The sequence below is a fragment of the Dipodomys merriami genome, unplaced genomic scaffold (genome assembly GCF_024711535.1).
Source record: "Dipodomys merriami isolate MVZ:Mamm:240054 unplaced genomic scaffold, mDipMer1.0.p SCAF_48, whole genome shotgun sequence".
Taxonomy (NCBI): Eukaryota; Metazoa; Chordata; class Mammalia; order Rodentia; family Heteromyidae; genus Dipodomys; species Dipodomys merriami.
In genome coordinates, this window is record NW_027206046.1 from 11045299 (window position 1) to 11072297 (window position 26999).

General features: G+C 42.1%; 1 protein-coding gene across 4 annotated transcripts in view; it reads left to right on the forward strand.

The window, feature by feature from the left end:
• Myo5a (myosin VA) overlaps positions 1-26999 on the forward strand; it is a 128332-nt gene that overhangs the window by 59913 nt on the left and 41420 nt on the right. For all 4 annotated transcript variants that reach the window (XM_069995386.1, XM_069995387.1, XM_069995388.1 and 1 more), the window contains exons 12-26: positions 2148-2288; positions 3060-3185; positions 4085-4168; positions 4317-4478; positions 5004-5101; positions 5780-5866; positions 5948-6056; positions 7327-7538; positions 8414-8570; positions 10655-10894; positions 13838-14086; positions 17154-17247; positions 19162-19310; positions 23763-23876; positions 26432-26575. In XM_069995386.1, coding sequence (XP_069851487.1) covers positions 2148-2288; positions 3060-3185; positions 4085-4168; positions 4317-4478; positions 5004-5101; positions 5780-5866; positions 5948-6056; positions 7327-7538; positions 8414-8570; positions 10655-10894; positions 13838-14086; positions 17154-17247; positions 19162-19310; positions 23763-23876; positions 26432-26575 — 2166 coding nt within the window. The remainder of the gene's footprint in view (positions 1-2147; positions 2289-3059; positions 3186-4084; positions 4169-4316; positions 4479-5003; positions 5102-5779; positions 5867-5947; positions 6057-7326; positions 7539-8413; positions 8571-10654; positions 10895-13837; positions 14087-17153; positions 17248-19161; positions 19311-23762; positions 23877-26431; positions 26576-26999) is intronic.

Below are 26999 nucleotides of genomic sequence, written 5' to 3' on the forward strand. Positions count from 1 at the left end.
CCATGTTTTTTTGGCAATGGAACATCCAGAATTTTTGATACACCATGGAGTTTTCCAAATCAGATGCATGTGTATAAGAATAAGTTCTATTTAAGGTCTAGACTAGTGTTTCTGTTGTCAGTCTAAAACATGACATATAAATGAATGAAATTTTTCAGAAGATAGAGTTTATTGTTTTGGAAGATATTGGTACCATCCACCCTGCTGACATATAACACCCTTATTTACCTCATTAATCAAAAGGAACAAAAGTTTGCTAATTAGCATGATATAAATATTCATATGGATTTTTCCCCCTTTTAAACTAGGGCTATTAGAGCTGGTTAGGCACTAGACATTACAGTAAGCAGAGAATAAAGGGAGAATGTTCCAGGTACACTAGGATTGTGTGCAGCAGAAATCACCCAAATTGCATGGGGCCTCAGGTCCTAGAAAAGATGTGTTGTCTGATCATAGTCACAAAAGTCTGTCTTCACAGAAAAATAACCAGATGTGTGACAGGCCCAAAGAAGACAAGAAAGAAAGCTGGGCACTGGTGGCTCATGCCTGTAATCCTAGCTATCCAGGAGGCCGAGATCTGAGGATTGCAGGCAAGGAAAGTCCATGAGACTCTTATCTCCAAGTAACCACCAGAAAACCAGAAGTGGCACTGTGGGCTCAAGTAGTTGAGTGCAAGCCTTCAGCTGAAGAGCTGAGGGACAGTGCCCAGGCCCAGAGTTCAAGCCCCACGGCTGGAAAAAAAAAAGAAGAAGAAGAAGAAGACAAGAAAGATAAGGAAAGGAAAAGAGAAACCCTTTAAGCACAAGCAGTGTCTTTAGCATCTGTGGACCAGAAGTTGGAGTGTTGGCTGCCGGGGCTGAGGTAGAGCAGCCTGAGCATGAGCCATGGCTGGATTGCTCTTCCCATCTGGACCAGCTCAGCTCCGGTTCATCTTCAGAACTTGGATCCTGAGCCTTTCCTTCCCAACCTAATCACTCTGTGTTGAGACTAGGCGAGGGCTCTTACTCTCACAGCCTATCATGCTTCCCTTTATAATCCAGTCCCATTTGTGACTTTGTCTGCTTGGTTTATGGTTTCCAAAGGGCACTGTCTATATATAATTTAATGAATAACTGGTGATGAGAGTAGCAATGTGGATGATGGTTGAAGTCTTTGGCAGAAATAAGCAATGGATTGGTAGTGCTTATAACTTCCTGAAGTGTGGGATGTAGAATTCAGAAAAATGAGTCCTAGATTCCCTGACTGAGGAGAATAAGAAAAATAGGTGTTATATAATTCAGAGGCATGTGGACTTCAGCACCACAGTCCCTTGGGAGAATTTGTTATTCTGCAAGTTTTGCCCAGGCTGTTGAGTAATCTGGAGGCTGTCCATTGTACATAGTTGATCTGTGCCAACCAAAGGCATTCCTGTGTCCCATGTTGTTAGCATCCCTGTCAAATTGCTTAAAAAAGCAGAAGTACGTAGTGCAGTTTGGAAATAGGCATAATCAAATCACTAAGATAACTACATTTATCTGGCTCATTGAAGTGGTACATTCCTGTAATCCCAGAACTTGGGAAGGATTTTGAGTCTGAACTACATAGTGAATTCCAGGCCAGCTTGGGCTACATATTGAGACCCTGTCTCTAGATTTTATATATATATATATATATATATATATATATATATATATATATATATATATATATATATATATATATATATATATATGTTTTGTTTTGGTTGGTTGTGGGGCTTGAACTCTGGGTCTGGGCACTGTCCTGTGATCTTCAGCTCAAGGCTAGCACTCTACCACTTTGAGCCACAGTGCTACTTCCAGTTTTCTGGTGGTTAATTGGAGATAAGAGTCTCATGGACTTTCCTGCATCGGCTGGCTTTGAGCCACAATCCTCAGATCTCAGCCTCCTGAATAGCTAGGATTACAGGCGTGAGCCACTGGTGCCCAGCTCTGTTTGTAGTTTTTATTTGCTCTTTCTATGTATCAAATATACTCCTCCAACAAGAGTTGTTGCTATATGAGTTTCTCTTCAATTATATTAATATCTTAGCATTTTTATGAAAATGTGTTTCTCGACTCCATTCTTTCTGACCAGAAATGGATCATTTGGTCCAATAATGCCTACTTTTATTTTCTTTGTTATTCCAGCATGTCTTCAAACTGGAACAAGAAGAATATATGAAAGAACAAATCCCCTGGACACTTATAGATTTTTATGATAATCAGCCTTGTATTAATCTAATAGAATCTAAGCTGGGTATTCTAGACTTGCTGGATGAGGAATGCAAGGTGAGATGGCTTTCTAGAGTATCTGGAGCATCAAGAGAGAGAGCCAAGGTCAGAAGGTAGTGGGTTCAAGCAGAGTTGTTAGTGTACCACGGTATGTACAATGACGTGCCACATGAAGTGCATTGTGGCAACCTCTGACCATCATCCTTTCATTCTGAAAGGTCACTATACCCCTCAAGGATTCTAGTTATAAGCTATACTGGGACAATTTCTCTTCTTGTTTCAGATAATTATCAATTATGTAATAATTGATTTGAGATACGTGCTTGCTACCACTTTTTTTAAAAATCATGTTGGTTTTTAGTTTGCTTATATTTAATACATTTTTTAGGGGCAGAGTGTAGTGAAGAAATGGAAGACAATTGGGCACTAGTGGCTCATGCCTGTATTCTCAGCTGCTAAAGAGGTTGAGATCTGAGGACCATGGCTCAAAGCCAGCTCAGGCAGGAAAGTCTTTGAGACACTTTATCTTCCATTAACCAGCAAAAAGCTAGACGTAGATTTGTACTTCAAGTGGCAGAGCACCAGCCTTGAGCAAAAAAGCTAAAAACCAGAATCCAAGCCCTGAGTTCAAGCCACAGTACTATACAGACAGACAAATAGAGAAACAAATGGCAGAGACACAGAGAAACAGATGGACAGACAGACAGACAGACAGAATTAGCAAACTATTAGGTAAAAGCCAAAAAAATGCTCTCTTGGCAGCCAATGAAGAAAAAGGGTCTCCGTGTTCAGTATTTTCTTCTTTCCTTCTTTTTCCTCTCCATGTAGATGCCCAAAGGTACAGATGACACTTGGGCCCAGAAATTGTATAACACACACTTGAACAAATGTGCACTCTTTGAAAAGCCCCGTTTGTCAAACAAAGCTTTCATCATCCAACATTTTGCTGACAAAGTAAGGAAACTGTATCTATTTTCTTTTGTAATACTAAAGTGGGGAAAAAATTTAATGGTGAAGAAATATTTTTCCTTACTCATACTTGATTTTTTTAAAGTCTTGTAGAAAATCAATTGTTTTCTTTCTTTAACCTAAGCTAAGTTATATGCCTCATAAATGTGAGATTACAATCTCTTGTCTGCAATTTTGAAATCTAGAAAATTCTGAAAACTGTCTTTCCATAGCTTACTTAGCAGCTCAACTAGATTTCTGACCTGAAATGAACATGAAAGTATCTATTGTCTTTATTCCAGTTAAGGTGGATATTTACAAGTATCCATGAAGAAATATTATTATATTATACATAGATATTATATATAATATAGACCAATGCCTTAGACTATTCTGGGGGTATTAAAATGGTATGGGTACATATTGCATCTCTAAATGTGTGAAGAATTCTGAGTTCTAAAGCATAGCTAGTCCTCTGGGTTTCAGGATAGAGATAATAGATCTATGATACCTTCTGTGATCTATTCATTATGTCTCTACTAGCAAGGCATGGTAACATACTGCCTTATAAATTTTACAGTTTACTTAGCAAATCAGATGATGAAATTATATATATACACAAAAACTCTGTGTGTGTGTGTGTGTGTGTGTGTGTGTGTGTGTGTGTGTGTGTGTGTGTGTGTGTGTGTGTGTGTGTGTGTGTGTGTGTGTGTGTGTGTGTGTGTGTGTGTGTGTGTGTGTGTGTGTACAGACACACACCTATAGAGTCAACACATTTGTTTCTCAGGAAAGGATAAAGATAATGGTACCAGGCTGCTGAGAGCTGGTCATATAGCCTAAGCATTATCCATGATGAAAGTATCAAAACTGTTACTACTTAAAGATAATTTCTCATGTGTTTTCAGGTTGAATATCAGTGTGAAGGCTTTCTGGAAAAGAACAAAGACACTGTTTTTGAAGAACAAATTAAAGTTCTTAAGTCAAGCAAGGTAATTATGGATAGATAGGCTTATTCTAACCAAGATATATTAAAGAAAAATCGAATTACTTCCTTAGGCATTTACTTTGTGTGTATTTGGGGAAGGAGTGATGGGGCTTCTGTTAAACATACAATTTCCCTTACTGTTCCTGGCTCAGTTTAAGATGCTACCAGAACTTTTTCAAGATGATGAAAAGGCCATCAGCCCAACTTCAGCCACCTCTTCGGGGCGCACACCCCTCAGCCGCACTCCAGTAAAGCCCACTAAAGGCAGACCAGGCCAGATGGCCAAAGAGCACAAGAAAACAGTGGGGCACCAGGTAAGTTCAGGGAGCTACTGCTGCCATGCTCCCTTCCCCCTGCTTACCTGAAGCCTCAGCTCTTCCTTCCCCAGCCTCCCAGGTGGGATGCGAGGATGAGTACTTCTATTACACATGCCAGTCCTGCCCACTCTCTCCTCTCCCCCTGTACTAGACACGTGACTATACCAGCCTTTCCCGGAATAATGTTCTCTATCTCAATATTGTGCGTGCGCGCGCGCGCGCGCACACACACACACACACACACACACACACCTACCTCTGGTCGATCGAGCTACCTATCTATCTATCTATCTATCTATCTATCTATCTATCTATCTATCTATCTATCTCTGAGTTAAATGGTAAAGTTTAGGCAAATTTTAAGTGCAAATTTAGCATTCTTGTGTAGTAGCAGCTCCTCTTCTGAAAGTGGATCATGTTCAGAGGTAGGAAGATCATGCCCATTGATGCCATAGGAAGAGAATTCTAAATTGCTTTGACTTGACAAGACCTTGATGGCTCTTGTCACCCTTTCTCACACAGTTCCGAAACTCCCTTCACCTGCTAATGGAGACCCTCAATGCCACCACCCCTCACTACGTGCGCTGTATCAAGCCCAATGACTTCAAGTTTCCTTTCACGTAAGTATTTCTCAGCCACAGAACAAAAAGTTGCCACATTGTGTAATGGTTGCCAAACCCAAGGGAAAAAAATAACTCAAGTAAATCTTTATGTCTTAGAAGGAAACTGGGAATTAATAGAATTACTGGAGTTTTTCTTCCTTTTGAGGACAAATTAGCATTCTAAGAATTTGAAATGTGAGATCCACTAAGCAGTTCAGGTAGATACTCTCATGTTCATTTCAGGTCAGAAATCTGGTTGAGCTGCTAAGTAAGCTATGGAAAGACTTAGTTTTCAGAGTTTTCTAGATTTCAAAATTACAGACAGGAGATTGTGCTCTCTCTTCCCCTTCCCATTTCTCTTGCTCTCCCTCTCAGTGTGTGTGTGTGTGTGTATGTGTGTGTGTGTGTGTGTGTGTGTGTGTGTGCGCGCGTGTGTGTGTGCGCGTGTGTGCGTGCGTGCTGTGCAACATGAGCTTTCTTATGAATCATAGGAGATGTTTCTAGGTCTTTATTTTCCTACTAATTGTCTCTTCTCCACTGTCTCATGGAGTTTTCCATTTGGATATTTGCTTCAGCTTCTGAATACTTTCTTTCCTAATTTATCTACTTGGTTCTTTGCAAATGCATCTGAGTCCCCCCTGAGGAACACGGCAATTTGGTTCTTCAGGGACTGATGGCTGTCATCTGCACATGTAGGTTTGATGAGAAGAGGGCTGTTCAGCAGCTGAGAGCATGTGGCGTCCTGGAAACCATCCGAATCAGTGCAGCAGGCTTCCCCTCCCGGTGAGCCTGCCAGCTTCCGTATAAGGGGCCTATTGGGACAGGTTCCTGGTGCCTTAAGCTGATGTGATTGTCATTTTATAGGTGGACTTATCAGGAATTTTTCAGCCGTTACCGGGTCCTAATGAAGCAAAAGGATGTACTGGGTGACAGAAAGCAAACCTGCAAGAATGTGTTAGAGAAACTCATACTGGTGAGAAAGACTTTGACTTTCCTTGTCTGGCCTTGCCATTGTGATGTGTGAAAGCCCTGAAAATGTTTGTGTTAAGATCATTAATCCAGATTGTTTGTGTGTGAGAGGGGATTGTTAGGGGAACTGTCTCAGTGATCAAGGCTCACTGTCTTTGGGATGCTAGCGATAATGATGATGATGATGATGATGATAATGATGATGAAGATGATGATCCACTATGAGGAAACAGTGTGACAAGGCCTACACCTAGACTTGAGAGACCAGGCAAGGTGATGCATAATTAAAGGGGGGGAAAAAAGGAGTCTTAATCTAAAGGGACAAAGTCCATCTTGTTAACAATGCATTTTAAAGGTAAGTAAAATACCTTAAAGCTAATGGAAACCAGGCAGCAGTAGCTCAAGCATGTAATCCTAGCTACTCAAAGAGACTGAGATCTGACTATCCCAGTTTGCAGTCAACCCAGGACAGAAAACTCTTCAGGACACATCTCCATTTAACCAGCAAAAAGCTTGAGCTAGAGGTGTGGCTCAAATGGTAGAACCCTCTGTTTTGGCTTAGAATTTGGATCACATAGTGATCACATAGGTAAGGTGAATCATAGCATGCAGGTGGACTGTTTGGCTCTGCTTAGGTGCAGAAGTCAATAAATATTTAAATGATTCTACTTTGGAGGGGGAATGTGTTTGAATTTGGATTTTTAAACACGTGCATGAAGTTGTTTATTTTTTAAGAACCATTCAAGGCCAGAGATAACTGTTAGGAACTTAACTTGAATATGAATACCCAATGATTTTTATTGTTTTGTTTTTGAACTTTGATTTCATGTGTGTTTCTTTCTGCCTTATTATTCAAATTGGTGTTTTTCCCCTTCAGCCCCTTATTAGGATATGCAGCCTGATGTAATGCTTATAGCCTGGGTCAGTCAGAGGACATGTCCACATCTCCATTTCCTTGAAATATTAAAATACAAACAAGCAAATAATAGCAGCCTATAACCCATAATCAAGTTTTGGCCCTCAGAAAATAATTCCAGGGAGAATAATCGTGAAAAGTAACTCAAACTACAGTTTCTCTAGAATTCTATTTGCCCCACTGGCGGAGGGTCAGAAATCTGGCTCCGTTAATTTGTTGTGTGTAGCCCAAGATTTAGGTTAATAGATTCACCCATTTACTGATTTCTGCTTTTAGATAAAATTTTTTTCTTTTTTTTATTTCATTTATGGAGTCTTTATTTCTGAAGAAAATACAATTTTTTTTCTTTCTAATATAGGACAAGGACAAATACCAGTTTGGTAAGACAAAGATCTTTTTCCGGGCTGGTCAAGTGGCCTATCTAGAAAAGCTCAGGGCAGACAAACTGAGGGCTGCCTGTATCCGGATCCAGAAAACCATCCGAGGGTGGCTGCTAAGGAAGAAGTACCTGCGGATGCAGAGGGCTGCCATCACTGTGCAGAGATATGTGCGGGGTTATCAGGCTCGATGGTAGGTATAAAGTTCAGCCAACTCGGGCCTTCAGACCTTTGTTTCAGACTTTCCTGTGGAGCTGGATGAAGTCATGTGTTAAGTCATGCTGTGGAGCAAGTCTGTAATCGTATCTACTCAGGAATCTGAGATCTGAGGGTCTTGGTTCAAAGCCAGCCCAGGCAGGAAAGTCTATGAGCCTCATCTCTCCAATTAGCCAGAAAAATGCTGGAAAAAAAAGCTGTGGCTCAAGTGGTAGAGCATACCAGTTTTGAGCAAAAAAGCCAAATGAGAGGATGGGGCCCTGAATTCAAACCTAGTAGCAGCACCAAGAAAAAAAGAAGTCATATGTTAATTAGAATGGTCATGCATAGGAACTAGTTAATAATGACTCCATTTAGGGAGCAATTAACATTTTAAAGTCTTAAAAAGAATTAGATATACTTGAGTGTGCTTGTATGTTAAGACAATGTTAATTAGGTGTGCAAATAGACATGAATTATAGACAAAGACCATTTACTCAAATACTCAGGAAGAAGATGGGAATTAACTGTGGCTAGATCTAAGCATATATGGGATTAATGCATTCATCAGTCTGCTATGCAGAGAATAGAATGACATAGGGCAGACTGAAGAGCTTACTCCTAGAAAGCATGATCTCTTGTTAACTTCCCTCTCTCCAGCAATAAGGGACCTCCTACTTTCCAGAATTGGCAGAGCTTCAGATGACATCATGAAAGCAAAAATACATTGAGAAACTATAGATATAAGTAAATATGAATGTTGCTTTTTGGTGCCCATTGTTACATTAAGGCAACTGCTCATGCATAAGACATTGACACTGAGTGTTGCTTTTTTCTGATTACTAACAATGCACTGCTCCTTTCTTCAACCAGCTATGCTAAGTTTCTGCGCAGAACCAAGGCAGCCACCATCATTCAGAAGAACTGGCGCATGTACGTGGTCCGCAAGAAGTACAAGATTAGACGTGCTGCCACTATTGTCCTTCAGTCATGTTTGCGAGGCTACTTGGCCAGGAACCGCTATCACAAGGTGAGATGTTATTTTCTTTTTCTTTATAAATTTTTATTGAGATTAAGTGATTACATAAATTTCACAGTATTGTGAGATAATGATACTTAGTTAAAGTCACAAACACATTTTAACCTTCACAAGGCAAATTGTCATTATTATGGTGTATAATGTTTGTGAATTCTATGAGCTTTGACAATCTAACTATTTCTTCTACATCAGGTCATATGTACATTTCTTTCCTTTTGCTTTGTGAATGCTGTTCCTCTTTCCCTCTCATTCCCTCCTTGACCTTGAGTTGCTTAGTTCGTTTTTATCAATATCCAGTGCAGCTGATGGGCCCCTCTGTTGTATATTTTCCCCTGTTTCCCTCTGATTCTGTGTCCTCCTCCTAGCTTCCCTCAGATGTGCACATATATATACCATATATGTGGTCAAGAACATGGAGTCATTTAGTAATGATACGACAAAATGAGTGGCGGTCCTTTGTCTCTCGAGTTCTATTTACTTTGTCATATCTCTTTGCATTTTGGATTTAACATCCACATATCAGGGAGACCATGTGCCATTTGTCTCTCTGATCTTGGCTTTCCTTGCTCAAAATGATTTGTTCTGCAAATGCCATTATTTTGTCCTTTCTAATGGCTGCATGATATTCCATTGTATATAGGTACCACAATTTTTGGATCCATTCATCTGTAGTGAGGCATCTAGGTTTTTTCCATATCTTGGCTATTGTGAACAATGCTGCAATGAACATGGAGGTGCATGTGTCCTTGTATCCTGGTTCCTGTTGCTCAGGATAGATGCCTAGGAGTAGTATGGTTGGGTCATAGGGAAGGTCTATATTTAGCTTTCTGAGGTACCTCCAGACTGCTTTCCAAAGTGGTTGTATTAGTGTACATTCCCACCAATAATGCAATAGGGTTCCTCTTTCTCTGCATCTCAGCCAGCATTTGTCATTGGCTAAATTTAGGATGTAGGCCATTCTGACTGGGGTAAGGTGGTATCTCAGGGTTGTTTTTATTTCCATTTCCTTTACAGCCAGGGATGATGAACATTTCCTTATGTTTCTTTGCCATTTTTATGTCTTCTTCTGAGAAGTCTCTCTTTAGCTTCCTTGCCCATTTAATGATTGGTTTGTTAGATTTGGGAGGGATTGGTTTCTTGAGTTCCCTGTATATAATAGATATTAGGCCCTGCTGGTAAACATTTTTTTTCCCAATTAGTTGGTTGTCTTTCTAGTTTGGTAGCTATGTCTTTAGCTGTGCAGGGTGAGATGTTATTTTCAACCCCATTTCTTCATTTTACTAACAATCAAATTCTGCATCCATACACAGACCAAGGGGGCTGCTATGGACATAAGAACCAAAGGGAGATGGCCAACCATTGAAATGTATTTTAAAGTGTTAAGTAATTACATGCATTTACTCAGACATATCCAAGGAAGATTTCTCTCTCCTTTCTCTTCTTGTCTGGATAATTTGAAAAAAGAAGAAACATGAATGTGTTAAAAAAAAAAAAAAACCTGCAAACTTGGTTGTTTTAAGCAACAGTAATTGTTTATCTCACTTTTCTGGAGGCCACAAGTTCAAAAATCATTATCTCTGGTCCAGCAGTAGATGCCACACTTTCCACTAAAGCTGTGGAGTCCAGATCTTGCCTCTTCCAGCTGAGGATGCCAGCAATCCCTGGGCTTGTGGCCACATTCCACCTCTGCTCCGTCTCCACATCATCTTCTCAGCATATCTGACTTTTCATGTTTGCTTCTTATATAAATTCTGATACTATTTAGGTCCCACCTTGAGAATTCAGAATGATTTCCCCATCTCAAGATTCTTAGCGTGGTTACATTTCCAAGTACCTGTTTGGTTTTTTTTGTTTTTGTTTTCCAAATGAAATGAACAATTATAGGTTTGAGAGACTGACTTGGAACTTAGTATGTAGCTCAGGCTAGTCTCAAACTCATGATTCTTCTAAGAGTGTTGCGATTACACTCACAAATGACGATGCCCAGCTTTTTTATGTTATATCTAGCTCCTTGGCTTAATAAACATGGGTTGGTAGTCTGGTCCAGGCTCTTACATTGTTTGTCCTTTCTGCAGATTCTCCGTGAGCACAAAGCAGTCATCATTCAGAAGTGGGTCCGGGGCTGGCTGGCCCGCACACACTACAGGAGGACTTTGGAAGCTATCATCTACCTTCAGTGCTGCTTCCGGCGGATGATGGCCAAGCGTGAGTTAAAGAAACTCAAAATTGAGGCTCGCTCCGTGGAGCGCTACAAGAAGCTCCACATCGGCATGGAGAACAAGATCATGCAGCTGCAGCGTAAGGTGGATGAGCAGGTAGGTTTACATAGGAGCCCCAAGAATGGACATTTTAGTGTGGTCTCTCTTGATCTGCTGCTTTAGTCTCACTACAAAGTAAAAAAATGACAGGAGTGAGCATAGAAATGATGACAAGCTTATGGTCATTTGGGATTATCATCATTTGTAGTCATCCTTCAGATTACAATCCCAAGGAAGAAGGCAGAAATTTGTTTTTGAGAACATCTTAATCCTAACCCAAACCCCATCTGTGTGTTTGTATTTGTGTGTGTGCCAGTGCTGGGCTTGAACTCAGGACCTTGCACTCTCACTGCTTTTACATTCAAGGCTGGTACTCTACTGCTTGAGCCACACCTCCACTGCTGGCTTGCTTGCTTTCCTTCCTTCCTTCCTTTCCTTCTTCCTTCCTTTCCTTTCCTTCTTTCTTTCTTTCTTTCTTCCTTCCTTTCTTTCTTTCTTTCTTTCTCTCTTCCTCTCTTTCTCTCTTTCTCTCTCTCTTTTTCTCTCTCTCTCTTTCTTTCTCTCTTTTTTTCTTTCTTTCTTTCTTTTTTTTTTTTTTGCAGGTCCTGGGGCTTGAACTCAAGGCCTGGGCACTGTCCCTGAGCCTCTTTGTGCTCAAGGCTAGTGCTCTACAACTTGAGCCACAGTACCACTTCCAGCTTTTTCTGAGTACTTTATTTGAGATAAGACTCTCAGGACTTTTCTGCCCATGCTGGCTTTGAACCTCAGTCCTCAGATCATCACAGGTGTGAGCCACCAGCCCCCAGCTTCACTCCTGGCTTTTTGCTGGTTAGTTGGATATTAGAGACTCATGAACTTTCTTGCTCAGCTGGCTTCAAACTGTAATACTCAGATCTCAGCTTCCAGAGTAACTTGAGATTATAGGTGTGAGCCACTGGTGCTTGGTTTCCCAAACCATTTTTTACTCCTGCTTTTTAAAATGATTTTAATGATTTTAAAGAACTCTATGGAGACGTAATCCATGTTTAGAACATTTTCATCACTTCAAAAGTAACAGTATTAGTACTAACCTTTCTTACAGACTCATATTGTACTTTTTTTATTGTTAGTCATGGGGATTGAACTCTGGGCCTGGGCACTGTCTCTCAGCATTTCAGCTCAAGGCTAGCCCCCTACCACTTCAGCCACAGTGCCACTTCCGGCATTTTATTGCTTATGTGGTACTGAGGAATCAAACCCAGGCCCTCATGCATGCAAGGCAAGCACTCTACCACTGAGCCAACTTCCCAGTCCATCATATTGCACTTCATAATTTTTAGTACATTTTTTATTGTGAAAATACTATACAGAGGGGTTACAATTACATGAGCAAGGTAATAAGTACATTTCTTTTTTTCTCATTCTTTGAGTTTATTTTTACTATATTATAAACATTCTGCTATATTAGTTATATGAGACTTCTTTTTTTTTTTAATTGTGAAAATACTGTACAGAGGGGTTACAATTACATGGAAAAGGATAAGTATATTTCTTATCAAGCATTGTTGCCTCCTCCTTTGTTTTTCCTCTACCATCTCTGCCCTCCCATCTCCATGACTATACTCCCTCCCTCTTCTCCCCCGCATTTTATAATTTATAGGACTCTTTTACCCTTATCATTTCTTTTCAAAAGGTAAAATTTTTTTTATGGGTTATTTAGCACAGAAGCGGGAAGAAGTCTGAGCTATAATCTGTTTGCAGAGATAAGATTTGATTGCTTGGCAATAGTTCCTAAATAATATTTTAGCACATGCAAATTACATAAAGGTAATTAAGAGCACGTAAACAATAGGATAGAAAAGGTAGGGGTTAGAATGAAATAATACTTGTTAGGAAGGTTTTCTGAATGAGAGGAATTTTGAGATACATAGAGATGTATAAAAACTAGTGATTTTTCTAAAACCATTTTATCATTTTTATGTATCATTTAGCTAGTACATAAGATTTTGGTGATTTTTTTGTTTTGTTTTGCTTTAAAGGTACAGGGGTTTGAATTTAGAGCTTTAGGCTTGCTCACATGACACTCTACCACTTGAGCCATGCCTGCAACCCTGTTTTTGGCTTTTTTTTTTCAGTCATGAGGATTGATCTCAGGGTCTGGGCACTGACCTTGAGCTTTTTTTTTTTTTTTTTTTGGTTGGTGTGGGGCTTGAACTTGGGGTTGGATGCTGTCCCTGAGTACTTCTGCTCAAGGCTAGCACTCTACCACTGAGGCACAGCGCCTCTTCCAGTTTTCTAATGGTTAATTGGAGATAAGAGTCTCATTGACTTTCCTGCCTGTGCTGGCTTTGAATCTCAATCCTCAGATCTCAGTCTCCTGGGTAGCTAGGTGAGAGCCAGCAGCACTCAGTCTTACATGGTTTCTCATAGCACCCTGATCTATTTTCAAGACCAAGTATACATTCCCCTGTTTATACATTAAGAGTCACAAAATGGGGCTGGGAATGTGACTTAGTAGTAGAGCGCTTGCCTAGCATGCATCAAGTCCTGGGTTCGATTCCTCAGTACCACATATACAGAAAAGTCTGGAAGTGGCGCTGTGGCTCAAGTGGTAGCCTTAGTGGCTAAGTGGAAGCTCAGGAGAGCACCCAGGCGCAGATTTCAAGCCACAGGGCTTGAAAAAAAAAGAGTCACAAAATTAAGAGTTGACCATTTAACTCAATTTGTGATGAATGAGAAAATCACATGCATGTTGCATATCATGTAAGACAGTTGTGTTGCACTTTCTTCTAGTTATGTCACTAGAAGGTACTGGTTGTGTTATAAATGTTGAGCAGGTGGTAACTAATGTCCATCTCCATCTACTCCTTATGCAAAGGAAATGTGCAATCAAGGAGTATTGTGATGGTTTCAGTATTGCAAGTTTAGGTCCTGCATCAGTGTTATGATAGATAACAAGAGTCTGATTAGTAAGCTGGTTTGTTTTCATTATTTTATTGTTTCTTCTGTGTTTGTTTAAAGAATAAAGACTACAAATGCCTAATGGAGAAACTGACCAGTCTGGAAGGCGCATACAGCTCTGAGACTGAGAAACTACGAAGTGACTTAGAACGTCTTCAGCTAAGTGAGGAGGAGGCTAAGGTTGCCACTGGACGGGTCCTGAGTCTACAGGAAGAAATTGCCAAGCTCCGGAAAGACCTGGAACAAACCCAGTCAGAGAAAAAATCCATTGAAGAACGAGCAGATAGATATAAACAAGAAACTGAGCAGGTAGGAACTGAAGGCCATATTCTCTTCTATTCCTTGCACAAGTAAATATGCTGTCATCTTGATGTGGTATATATATAGCTCAACATTCATTTTAATCGAAAATGTAGGGGCTGGGAAGGTGGCTCAGTGGTAGAGTGCTTGTCTTGCATGCATGAGGCCCTGGGTTCGATTCCCCAGCACCACATAAGCAAAAAGAAAAAAAGCCAGAAGTGGCGCAGTGGCTCAAGTGGTAGAGCACTAGCCTTGAGCTGAAGAGCTTAGGGACAGTGCCCAGGCCCAGAGTTCAGGCCCCACGACTGGACCCCCCCAAAAAAAAAGAAAAGAAAAGAAAACACAAATATGAGTCAGTTCTCCCCCATGAAACAAAATACCTGGTTGAATAGGAAAAGAGGTTTACTTAGCCCATGGTTCTAGAGGCCTAGAAGTTCAAGAACATGGTGCCAGCATCAGGAGAGGGCCTGGTGAGGTATCTTAACATGGCAGAGGCATCACTGGCACAACAGAGCCAGTGTCCCAGAGAAAGATCACTACTTCCACAAAGCCACACCCTCAATAACCCATTCATCCATTAATAGGTTATTCCATTGAAGAGAGTGGAGTCCTCATGCCCCAGTCACAGGTAATCTGTGGATGTGGCCATTGAGTTTCCAACACATGAAATTTAGGGTTATATTTAAACACTGTTTTAAATACAGTCTTTTACTAGCCCTGGCTGGCCTCAAATTCACAATCCTCCTACTGTAGCCTCCCAAGTGTCCTTTTCATAAGTAGAAAACCTACCACTGTTAGGAAGCAAATCAGACAAGGAGCCATTAGTACCTGAGGGTGGGAATCCTTATGGAAACCTTCAGTCACATGTGTGAAGTCCAGACACAGAGAGAGAGAGAGAGAGAGAGAGAGAGAGAGAGAGAGAGAGAGAGAGAGAGAGAGAGATCTCGATCTCTCTCTCTCTACAGCCAGGGGGTGCTGTGCAGATAGAACCACCCTCAGACATCTTCCATTTCTGCTAATTTGTTGTAATTAATATTAACACTATTAAAGACTAGGGTACTGGAGATGCTCAAGTAGTGGGGAGATCATTTCCAAAAGTACCTCAGCAGAAAACTTACTGGAAAATAGTCATCAATTTTGAGAGATTCCACTGAGATTACCGTCTTTAACAAAGCCAGACTTGACTATGTCTGCTATTACTCCTTGCCAGAATCCTGGTTGGCTTTTTCTTTACTGACTTCTTTCTTTCTTTCTTTCTTTCTTTCTTTCTTTCTTTCTTTCTTTCTTTCTTTCTTTCTTCCTTCCTTCCTTCCTTCCTTCCTTCCTTCCTTCCTTCCTTCCTTCCTTTCTTTCTTTTTTGGGTCTGGTTGTGGGCCCTGAACTCTGGGCTTGGGCACTGTCCCTCAGCTCTTCAGCTCAAGGCTAGTGCTCTACCACTTGAGCCACAGGGCCACTTCCAGCTTTTTTCTTTTTGCTTATGTGGTACTGAGGAATTGAACCCAGAGCCTCATGCATGCAAGGTAAGCGCTCTACCACTGAGCCACCTTCCCAGCCCTGACTTATTTCTTTCTATGGCTTGAACTCAGGGCCTCATGCTCCCACTTTTTCTGTTCCACGCTGGCGTTCTACCACTTGAGCCATGCCTCCTATACTTATACCTTCTATACCTGTACTATCTTTAATGCCTCCACCCCAGCTTTGTGTTGGTTAACTGAGGATAGAGTGTCATGGACTTTTCTGCCTAGGCTGGCTTCGAACCTGAATCCTCAAGATTTTAGCGTTCTGAATAGCTAGGGTTACAGGCATAAGCCACTGTGGGGCTGAGCTTATTTTAACTATTTTCAGTGGGCATTTCCTGGCAGAAAGCATAATGACATTGTTTTATTTTTGTTTTGTTTTGTTTTACCAGTCCTGGGTCTGAACTCAAGGCCAGAGCACTGTCCCTGAGCTACTTTTGCTAAAGGCTAGCACTCTACCACTTGAGCCAGAGCACCACTTCTGGCTTTTTCTGTGTATGTAGTACTGAGGAATTGAACCCAAGGCTTGATGCATGCTAGGCAAGCACTCTACCACTAAGCCACATTCCCAGCCACATGGACATTGTTATAAGGCCAGTACTTGTGAAAAACATGGGATGAAAGGACTAGTCCTTGAATATTGTTCAAAGGGGATGAAAAAGAAATTTTCTTTTTCAAAATAAGTTAGAAGGAGCTGGGAAAGTGGCTTAGTGGTTGAGTGCTTGCCTAGCATGAATGAAACCCTGGTTTTGATTACTCAGTATCACATAAACAGAAAAGGCCAGAAGTGGTGCTGTGGCTTAGTGGTAGAATTCTAGCCTTTAGCAAAAGTAGCTCAGGGACAGTGCCCAGGCCCTGAGTTCAAGCCGCAGGACTGACAAAAAATGTATAAAAAAAATAAGTTCGAGGGAGCATCAGAAGGTCTTCAGTAAACTTCCCAAAAATAACTTCATGTCCTTTTTAACCTCCTCACTGTCCCTACTTGGATTGTGGGTGCACATGAGCTTTGTTTTGGTGTCGAAATAGTTTCATGGTTTTAAGAACAAATGGTGAGGGGCTGGGAAGGTGGCTCAGTGGTAGAGCGCTTGCCTTGCATGCCTGAGGCCCTGGGTTCGATTCCTCAGCACCACATGAGCAAAAAGCCAGAAGTGGCGCTGTGGCTCAAGTGGTAGAGCGCTAGCCTTGAACTGAAGAGCTGAGGGACAGTGCCCAGGCTGAGTTCAGGCCCCACGACCGGACCCAAAAAAAAAAAAAAGAACAAATGGTGAATTGTAGAACCGCCACCCTCACCATCCTACCATCCTTGTCCTCCAGGGGTTTCTAGTCCAACAGAGCAGCCAGAAAAGTAAATCATTTGTAGGAGCTAGCAAGAGGCATCTACAGGGTCTCATAGCCAGAGAAAAGACAGGTGTGATGGTGGTTTTTCCTATAAGGCCATGTGGAGAGAGTCATCTTGAGTCAGCTTTTCTGGATGGCTAGACTTATCTAGGCATGTCTTATAAGGCAGAAGTGAGGGCTGTATGGTCTCTACATCTCATTTGTTTGTTTTCTTTTTATAGCTGGTGTCGAACCTGAAGGAAGAAAATAGTTTGCTGAAGCAGGAGAAAGAGGTCCTCAATCACCGCATCGTGGAACAGGCGAAGGAGATGACAGGTACGGCTGGCAGGGCCCACCTACTGCATGCCACCTACCACCCTCATCAGCCTGTGAGCAGATACAGGGCTCCCTGAGCTTAAATATTTTCAAAAGTGGAGGCTATTGTCAAGTACATTTCCCATACTTACAAGTAATAAGATCCCAAACATTTTGGTTGAATTTGTTGGTGAACTAATAAAACCTGGTCTCTCATGTATTAGTATGTACTCTCAGTTAATGTCATATGTAATCTTTTTTTTTTTTTTTTGCCAGTCCTGGGACTTGAACTCAGGGCCTGAGCACTGTCCCTGAGCTTCTAAGAAGCTCAAGGCTAGCACTCTACCATTTGAGCCACAGCTCCACTTCCAGCTTTTTCTGATTGTGTGGTACTGAGGAATCAAACTCAGGGCTTCATGCATGCTAGGCAAGCACTCTACCACTAAGTCACCTTCCCAGACATGTAATCTTTTTTTTTTTTAATTTAAATTTTATTGTAAAGGTGATGTAAAGGTATTGTAAAGGGCTTACATACATAATCTTGCTAAAGAATTAATTTGTTCTGCATACATGATTTATAAGTTATGACTTACAGTGTTCCTCTTGGTTTAGTAAGAATTCTTAAGCTGTAATGTAGCAGAGATATGTGTTTCTTTTGTTGGTGGTGGTGGTGGTTGTGGGGCTTGAACTCTGGGCCTGCGCACTGTCCCTCAGCTCTTCAGCTCAAGGCAGGCAGTCTAGCACTTGAGCCTCAGCACCACTTCCAGTTTTCTGAGTGGTTTATTGATGAGAGTCTCACCAACTTTTCCTGCCTGGGCTGGCTTTGAGATCCTCAGATCTCAGCCTCCTGTGTAGCTAGGATTACAGGTGTGAGCTACTGGTACCCGGCTGGAACGTAGTTTTATAGAGTATTTTAGAGAGAAACAATTCATTGCTTGTTTTGTTCATTCATTCATTCATTCGTGACCCATGAAAGCAGCACTGGGGAAGCACTGTGGTAGGCTTGGCAGTATCAGTTGTGACCTGGCACTTGCCTCATGGAAGTATAGAGCACAGAAATGTTGAAGCAGGCAGGGAAAATGAAGATGAATCCACAAAGTGTGAGGGTAAAGAGTGTGATGGTGGAAGCATAATGTTATAAGTCACTGGTTGGCTCATGGAGTTAAAACATAGAGCCGACATGAGTCTTTTTAATTTGTACCACCTGCCACTAAAAATGAATCTGGGAGACCACATCCTAGCCTAGAGCAATCCAAACACTGGGACTGGAGAAGACAGAATGGTAGGGGACTGGGAGAAGGGGTTTAGATGGAAAAGTTCGGGTTCCCCAAGCAGTTCATGAGAGCCGGCCAAGATAGATTGTAGCAGAGATGACAAAGCATGAGCACTGTATCTGGTTAGCAGAGGAAGAAGAGGCTGGGAACCCCATGTTCTCAATGATATGATGCAGCCAGGAGGCAGAAGAAAACAGACAAGCTCTGTTAGAGTAGAGGAGCTGTGTTTCTTGAAACTTGCCATTCTTTTGAGAAATGTCTCTGCCTTGTTCTGTGAGTGTGCCACTGTTGGAGCTTGCTCTCTGGCTTAGCTTTGGGGCTCCAGGCTCCCAGTCTACCACTTGGAGTCACAGCTCCACTTTCAGCATTTTGGTAGTTGGTTGGAGGTAAGGGCCTTGTGGATGTGTCTGCCTGGGCTGGCTTTGAACTGCGATCCTCAGATCTCAGACTCTTGATTAGGATTATAGACATGAGCCACCAGCACCCGGCTGTCTCTGACTTCTCCTTTGGGGGTCACATTTTGCTTTCTCTGTATTCACTGGATATTCTAGTACTGGTGCTAAAAGTGAACCCCATGAACAGAACTGGAAGATTTTGGGGAGCCATCTTCTGGAAAACCATCTTTGTTCTGGAAATCTTCTTCTTTCTTTGTTTCTTTCAGAAACTATGGAGAAGAAGTTAGTAGAAGAAACAAAACAACTGGAACTTGATCTAAATGATGAGAGGCTGAGGTATCAGAACCTTCTGAATGAATTCAGTCGCCTGGAAGAACGATACGATGACCTCAAGGAAGAGATGACCTTGATGGTGGTGAGCCCAGCACTACGTGGTGGGGGAGGCCAGAGGAAAGGGTTAGAGTCTCACTACATAGCCCAAGCTGGATGTGAATTCACAGTCCTCCAGCTTTCTCCTTTTGAGTGGGATTACAGGTGTGTGTTAGCACACTTTGTTTTTGCTTTTTTTTTTTTTTTTTTGCTTTGAGAGGCAAGATTTTAGGTATGTGCAAAAGTAAATAGAATAATAGCATGATCTCCATATTCCACATTATCTATCACCCAGTTTCAGAATGGTCAACAAATAATAACAATAATAATAATAATGACAACAGCAACAAAATAAACAGGTGCTAGTGGCTCAGAGCCTGTAATCCTTAGTTACTCAGGAGGCTGACATCAAAGGAGCATGGTATGAAGCCAGCCCAGGCAGAAATGTCTGTGAGACTTACCTCCAATTAGCAAAAAGCCAGAGGTAGAGCAATGGCTCAAATAGTAGAGCACTAGCCTTGAGTACAAAAGTTCAGGGATGGGCTGGGAAGGTGGCTCAGTGGTAGAGCGCTTGCCTTGCATGCCTGAGGCCCTGGGTTCAATTCCTCAGCACCACATAAGCAAAAAGAAAAAAGCCGGAAGTGACGCTGTGGCTCAAGTGGTAGAGTGCTAGCCTTGAGCTGAAGAGCTGAGGGACAGCGCCCAGGCCCCAGAGTTCAGGCCCCAGGACCGGACCCCCCCCCCCAAAAAAAAAAAGAGAACAAAAGCTCAGGGATAGTGCCTAGGCCCTGAGTTGAAGTCCCAGGACCAGGCGGGGAAAAATAATGTAATCCCAGAAATGCAACTTTTATTTCTCAGTAGTTCAGTAAAGTCAAATACTTTGAAGGTTGGGTTATATGACAGCATAAAGTCAATCCAGTAGGATTTTGTTTTCTACATGGAATGGCTTAATGGAAACTTTGCATATGAAGCAAATATTTAATATAAATGAGTATTTCTTCCAGTGCGTTCTTCTATAATTTCCAAGATAAACTCCTATAAAAAGAAATTTGACTTTTCTGTAATCGTTTATCTTATCCCTTTCAAAGACTCTTCTGTACTTTATTCGGAGTAGCTCTTGCTCTCCCAGGTCACCCAGTTCTCCTAGCAGGAGCTGAGTCCCCAGACTTTCTTGTCCCCCGCACCTATCAGCCGCCAGGGTGATCTAATGGTAGGAAGGGCCAGAATGCCCTGAAATCATCTCCTATGGAAAGAAAGTAATTTGGTATCTGTGGAGTAAGAGTTGTTGTTGTTGTCTTAATTTCATATTTTACTTCTGTCAGAATCTGCTTGTCAGAGTTCTTTAAAATGTAACCCAAAAGGAATTATTCTCACCCTGCAGATGAGTCTAAAGGAGATTACAAAGGCTGGTTATTGGAGGCTTATTTGGAGATTTGTTTCAAACCTCACCAATCTTCCTTAATTGATAAATGATCAAGAGAAATTCAATGTTGGTCATAATTCTAACAAGGGGTCTGCCTTCCTCAGTCTCCTTGCTGCATTTGGTCCCTTTGAAACCTTTCCTCCTAGTTTGGCGCTGGTGGTTCATGCCTGTAATCCCAGCTACTCAGGAGGCTGAGATATGAGGATGTGGCTCAAAGCCAATCTAGGCAGGAAAATCTGTGAGACTTTTATATCTAATTAACTAGCAAAAATCCAGAAGTAGAGTCATGGCTCAAGTAGTAGAGCATAATCCTTGAGTAAAAAGGCTAAGGGATAGTGCTCAGGCCCTGAGTTCAAGTCCCAGCACTCCCCAGTGCTCATGGAAAAGAGAGAAAAAGAGGGGAAAGAGGGAAGTGGAAGAAAGAAAAGGGAAGGGAACAGAAACCTTTTTCCTTTGTTTCTGTCTTTCTTGGCTTTCTCTAGAATCCTTTTCCTCTCATTCAGCATCATGTTCTCCACAGTTCCATTCTTCACTCTGTTTACTAGATAACCATGCCAACTTTTCTGCTTCCTTTGTGTTTCAGTTCCAGTTACAGCTAAGATCTGTATCCCATTGGGTAGTTACTTGGAATGTTAATAAGTACATTGCATCTGAGTTCAGATGGCTATGCTAAGCAGTCAGCCAAGCTAAACCTATACTTTTTTTCCTACAGAATTTCATTGGTTCTGTAATAAATAGCGTGAGCCTTGTAACTCACAGAAAATAAAATGAGAAACGTATGTGTCATGGTTATATCTCTCTCTGAGCATATTCCAGAGTTATCTGGAAGTTTCTGGTGGGATCTGTGGTTTGTTTAGTCAACAAGGTAGGCACCTGTCTAGAAAGAGCCCTTCTGTGGTGACCATCCTACCACCAGTTAATCCGGCTCCCTCTCCCGCTCAGCAAGTCTTGCTTGATGTCTGACTTGCCACTGTATCTGTCACCTGTGACTCCCTCTGTTGCCTGTTGGGTCAGAGTATGGCCCACCAGCTCTCAATTCTAGTTCCAGATTTGATTATCGTCTTTGGCCAAGCTCAACTGTAGATACTCAGGAGACTGAGATTCAAGGATCACCTTTCAAAGCTAGCCAGAGTAGACAAATCTGAGGCTCTTATCTCCACTTAATCAGCATAAAGCTATAAGTGGAGGTGTGTCTCAAGTAGTAGAATGTCAGCCTTGAGAGAAAAAGCTAAATAAGAATGAAATAGGGCTGGGAAGTTGGCTCAGTGGTAGAGCGCTTGCCTTGCATGCATGAGGCCCTGGGTTCGATTCCTCAGCACCACATAAGCAAAAAGAAAAAAGCCAGAAGTGGCACTGTGGCTCAAGTGGTAGAGTGCTAGCCTTGAGCTGAAGAGCTGAGGGACAGCGCCCAAGCCCAGAGTTCAGGCTCCACGACCGGACCCAAAAAAAAAGAATGAAATAACCGGGTGCTACTCAGGAGGCTGAGCTCTGAGGATCACGGTTCAAAGCCAGCCCAGGCAGGAAAGTCCGAGAGACTCTTATCTCCAATTAACCACCAGAAAACCGTAAGTGGCACTGTGGCTCAAGTGGTAGAGTGCTTACCTTGAGCTGAAGAGCTCAAGGACAGTATCCTGACCCAGAGTTCAAGTCCCACTGCTGACAAAAAAAAAAAAAAGAATGAAATAGGTCCTGAGTTCAAGCTCTAGAATTTCCCCCACTCCCAAAAAAATTAAGAAGATGAAAACAGATAGTAGTATTTCTTCCATTCATATCTTAAGGTGTTCATTGTATAATGATAAACATACATGGGCTAAATAAGGGCTTTTTTTTTTTTTGCCAGTTCTGGGGCTTGAACTCAGGTCCTGGGCACTGTCCCTGAGCTTTTTTGCTCCAGGCTAGCAGTCTACCACTTGAGCCACAGTGCCACTCCTGGCTTTTTCTATGTATGTGGTACTAAGGAATTGAACCCAGGGCTTTATTCATGCTAGGTAACTACTCTACCACTAAGCCACATTTCCAGTGCTGGAGCTTGAATCCAGTGCCTCATGAATATTAGGCAAATACTTTACTACTGAGCTAATTCCCAGCCTTTACTCATTTTAATATGCTAATTTAAAAGATCTTTGTCCTAGTGTGTATCCACCTCTTTTTCTTAATAATACAACCACTTTATTAAATAAACACCATCTAATACAATAGTACATCTAATACAGTAGTAACAGATACTCTTTGTTTTTTTTTATTGTGAAAAAACTGTACAGAGGGGTTACAATTACATGGGCAAGTAGATACTCTTTTTTTTTAGGTTTTTTTTTTTGGGGGGGGGTCCAGTTGTGGGGTCTGAACTCTGGGCTTGGGCGCTGTCCCTCAGCTCAAGGCTAGCACTCTACCACTTGAGCCACAGTGCCACTTCCGGCTTTTTTTTTTTTTTGCTTATGTGGTGCTGAGGAATGGAACCCAGGGCCTCAGGCATGCAAGGCAAGTGCTCTACCACTGAGCCAACTTCCCAGCCCTTAGATACTCTTAAATAGAGTAAATCTACTTGCATTTATGTCTGATAATTCTCCATTCACTGTGCATCTACCTCTGGATTATTCTAGAGGTTCTAAAGTCTTATTTGGGTCTTTTACCATTACTGGGGCTTGAACTCAGGACCTTATTCTCTTGCTTAGCTTTTTTTTTTTGTTCAAGGATAGTGTGTTCTACCACTTGAGCCACACTTCTGCTTCCTGCTTTTTGCCAGTTAATTGGAGATAAGAAGATCACATACACTTCTGCTTGGACTGGCTTCAGTTGAATATCCTCAGATCTCAGACTCCTGAGTAGTTAGGATTCCAGGCATGAGCCACTGGCATGCAGCTCATGGAAGATTTTTCATTTGGATTGGTTTTGTTCTTGTCAAGCAGACACACTCCTTGGTAGGAATTGGGTCATGATAGTGTAGAACCCTAAGGTCTCTGGGCTGTCAGTACATGTTAGTGAGTGGGAATGAGACCAAGTCCAAACGAGTACAATCTTAATTATGCCTCGTTTCATTATGTTGTGTTCATTATACCTAGATTATTTGCTTTGCAGAATGTGCCTAAGCCTGGACACAAGAGAACAGACTCTACCCACAGCAGCAACGAGTCCGAGTATACCTTTAGCTCTGAAATGGCAGAAATGGAAGACATCCCATCAAGAGCAGAGGTACATTTTACATATCTTCCCTGTCACAGGGAGGATGGCACCGTGATGTTGTCTACAGGGAACATTTTCTATAAGGGACTTACAGGTGCTTAATTAGCCATGCATATACATATGTAGAGGTATTGCACAATTCACAAATCAATCTTTCACTTACTTTGCTGCTGGGCATTGAACCCAGGGCCTCATGCATGGTAAGCACCTGCTGTACCACACTGATGGATACCCCCTATACCCACATTTTCATTTCTAATGTTTTTTTGTTTTTGTCTTTGTTTTTGTTTCTGGGTGTTTGTTTGTTTGTTTTTCCAGTCTTCGGGTTTGAACTCAGGGGCAAGGCACTGTCCCGGAGCTTCTTTTGCTCAAGGCTACCACTTGAGCCACAGTGCCACTTCCAGCCTTTTCTGTTTATATGGTACTGAGGATTCGAACCCAGGGTTTCATGCATGCTAGGCAAGCAATCTACTACTGAGCCACATTCCCAGCCTACGTTTCTAATGTTTTGATAGTGATAGTTTCCTTCAGAATTCCATTTTCTACATTAGCACATCATTTGTACAAAAAATATAAGCTATGAGGAATCCATTTCAAGCTGAGATAAACTATTTGAAAAGTAAGATAGAACTGGTAGCTCATACCTGTAATCCTATTTTACTATTGTAAAGCAACTCAGATCTGAGGATCCTTGTTTTGAAACCAGCCTGGGGTGAAAAGTCTGTAAGACTCTTATCCTCAATTAAGCAGCAAAATGCCACACTAGAGGAGTGGATCAAGTGGTAGATCATCACCTATAAGCTAAATTTTATTTCTGTTTGTTTGTTTTTTTTGTGTCTGGTTGTGGGGCCTGAACTCTGGGCCTGGGCACTGTCCCTCAGCTTTTCAGCTCAAGGATAGTGCTCTACCACTTGAGCCACAGCGCCACTTCCGGCTTTTTTGCTTATGTGGTGCTGGGAATCGAACCCAGGGCCTCAGGCATGCAAGGCAAGCGCTCTACCACTGAGCCAACTTCCCAGCCCCTAAATTTTATTTCTTTAAAGCATAGCAGTCACTGTTTTTTAAGGCAAGTTATTATATATTGTTGGAAATATAAATTTCCCCAATTTAAGAGACTTAGAAATGTTTCGATATGGGGCTGGGAATGTGGCTTAGTGGTAGAGACCTCGCCTACATGCATGATGCCCTGGGTTCGAGTACCACATAAACAAAAATAAAAGAAATAAATTAAAAAAGAAAAAATATTAAAAAAGAAATGTTCAGATATTTATGTAGTAAGATGTTTATTTTTAATGACAAAACATTATTTAAATAACAAAAAATTAGAAATTGCCTCAATGCTAGTCAGTAAGGTAATAGCTAAACAATTGATGATATAGCTATCTATACCATTAAACAGACATAAATTTGTAAAGACCCTACTTAAAAGAACAAGCTGAGCATGGTGGTGACTACCTGTAATCCCACTACTTAGGAAACAGGGGCCACAGAAATTGGCCTTGGCAAAAGCATGGAGCCCTATCTTTTTTTGGGGGGTCCAGTCGTGGGGCTTGAACTCTGGGCCTGAGCGCTGTCCCTCAGCTCTTCAGCTCAAGGCTAGCGCTCTACCACTTGAGCCACAGCGCCACTTCCGGCTTTTTTTCTTTTTTCTTTTGTGGTGCTGAGGAATCGAACCCAGGGCCTCATGCATGCAAGGCAAGCGCTCTACCACTGAGCTACCTTCCCAGCCCACGGAGCCCTATCTTAAAAAATAGCCATAAAGCCAAGTGCCGGTGGCTCAAGCCTATAATCCTAGCTACTCAGGACACTGAGATCTGAGGATCGTAGTTCAAAGCCAGCCCAGGCAAGAAACTTTCTGAGATTCTTATTTCCAATACACCATTTAGAAAACCAGAAGTGACTCTGTGGCTCAGGTGGTAGAGCATTCACCTTGAGCTGAATTGCTGAGGGACAGCGCCCAGGCCCAAAGTTCAGGCCCCATGACTGACGAAAAAAAAACACAAAAAACTAGCCATAAAAAAGAAAAAGCAAGGGCTGGGAAGGTGGCTCAGTGGTAGAGCGCTTGCCTTGCATGCTTGAGGCCCTGAGTTCGATTCCTCAGGACCACATAAGCAGGGGAAAAAAAAGCCAGAAGTGGCACTGTGGTAGAGTGCTAGCCTTGAGCTGAAGAGCTGAGGGACAGCGCCCAGGTCCAGAGTTCAAGCCCCACGAGTGGACCCCCCCCCCAAAAAAAAGAAAAAGGGTGATACAGCCCTTGCCTAGCAATTGCAAGGTCTTGAGTTACAAACAAACCAACAAATAAACACAGCATATTCTATTTCCCTCAATATCATGTGAGACACTGTTGCTAATACAGTACAGGGCACTGTTAATCTTTTCAGTTGTTGCCAATCTGATAAGGAAGAAGTAGTACTTTGTTTATTGCATTTCTCCACTTGTTACCTAGCTTGAGCCCGCTTGTTGTGCGTATTGTTTGGATATGTATCTCTCCTGTCAGCTGGACTAATTTTCTGTTAAGCCAGTCATTGGCTCCTCTTGACTGTCCTGTGACTTCTGTGGTCCAGGAGCCGAGCGAGAAGAAAGTACCTCTGGACATGTCCTTGTTCCTCAAGCTACAGAAGCGAGTCACAGAGCTGGAGCAGGAGAAGCAGGTGATGCAGGACGAACTAGACCGCAGAGAGGAGCAGGTGCTGCGCAGCAAGGCCAAGGTGAGAGTGAGACACCTAGCCCCAGTCCCTGGCAGGCCAAGGAGAGTAGGTGCCCTGACCCCAGCCCCAGGCAGGACCAGGGTTGCTGGGGCCAGGGCCCTTTCTGAAACCTTTTCTTCTCTTATTTCTTTATGGGTTTTGGTTTTGATTTGATTTTTTTTTTTTTTTGTGCCAGTACTAGATCTTGAATTCAGGGCCTGGGCACTTTCCCTAAGCTTTTTCCATCAACGCTGCCTGGCACTCTTACCACCTGAGCCACAGCTCTACTTCTGGCTATTTGGTGGTTCATTGGAGGTGATGGTCTCATGAACTTTCCTCCTTTTGAACTCCAATCTTCAGATCCTGAGTAGTTAGGAATACAGGTGTGAGCCATCAGCCGGCCTCTCTCTCTCTCTCTCTCTCTCTCTCTCTCTCTCTCTCTCTG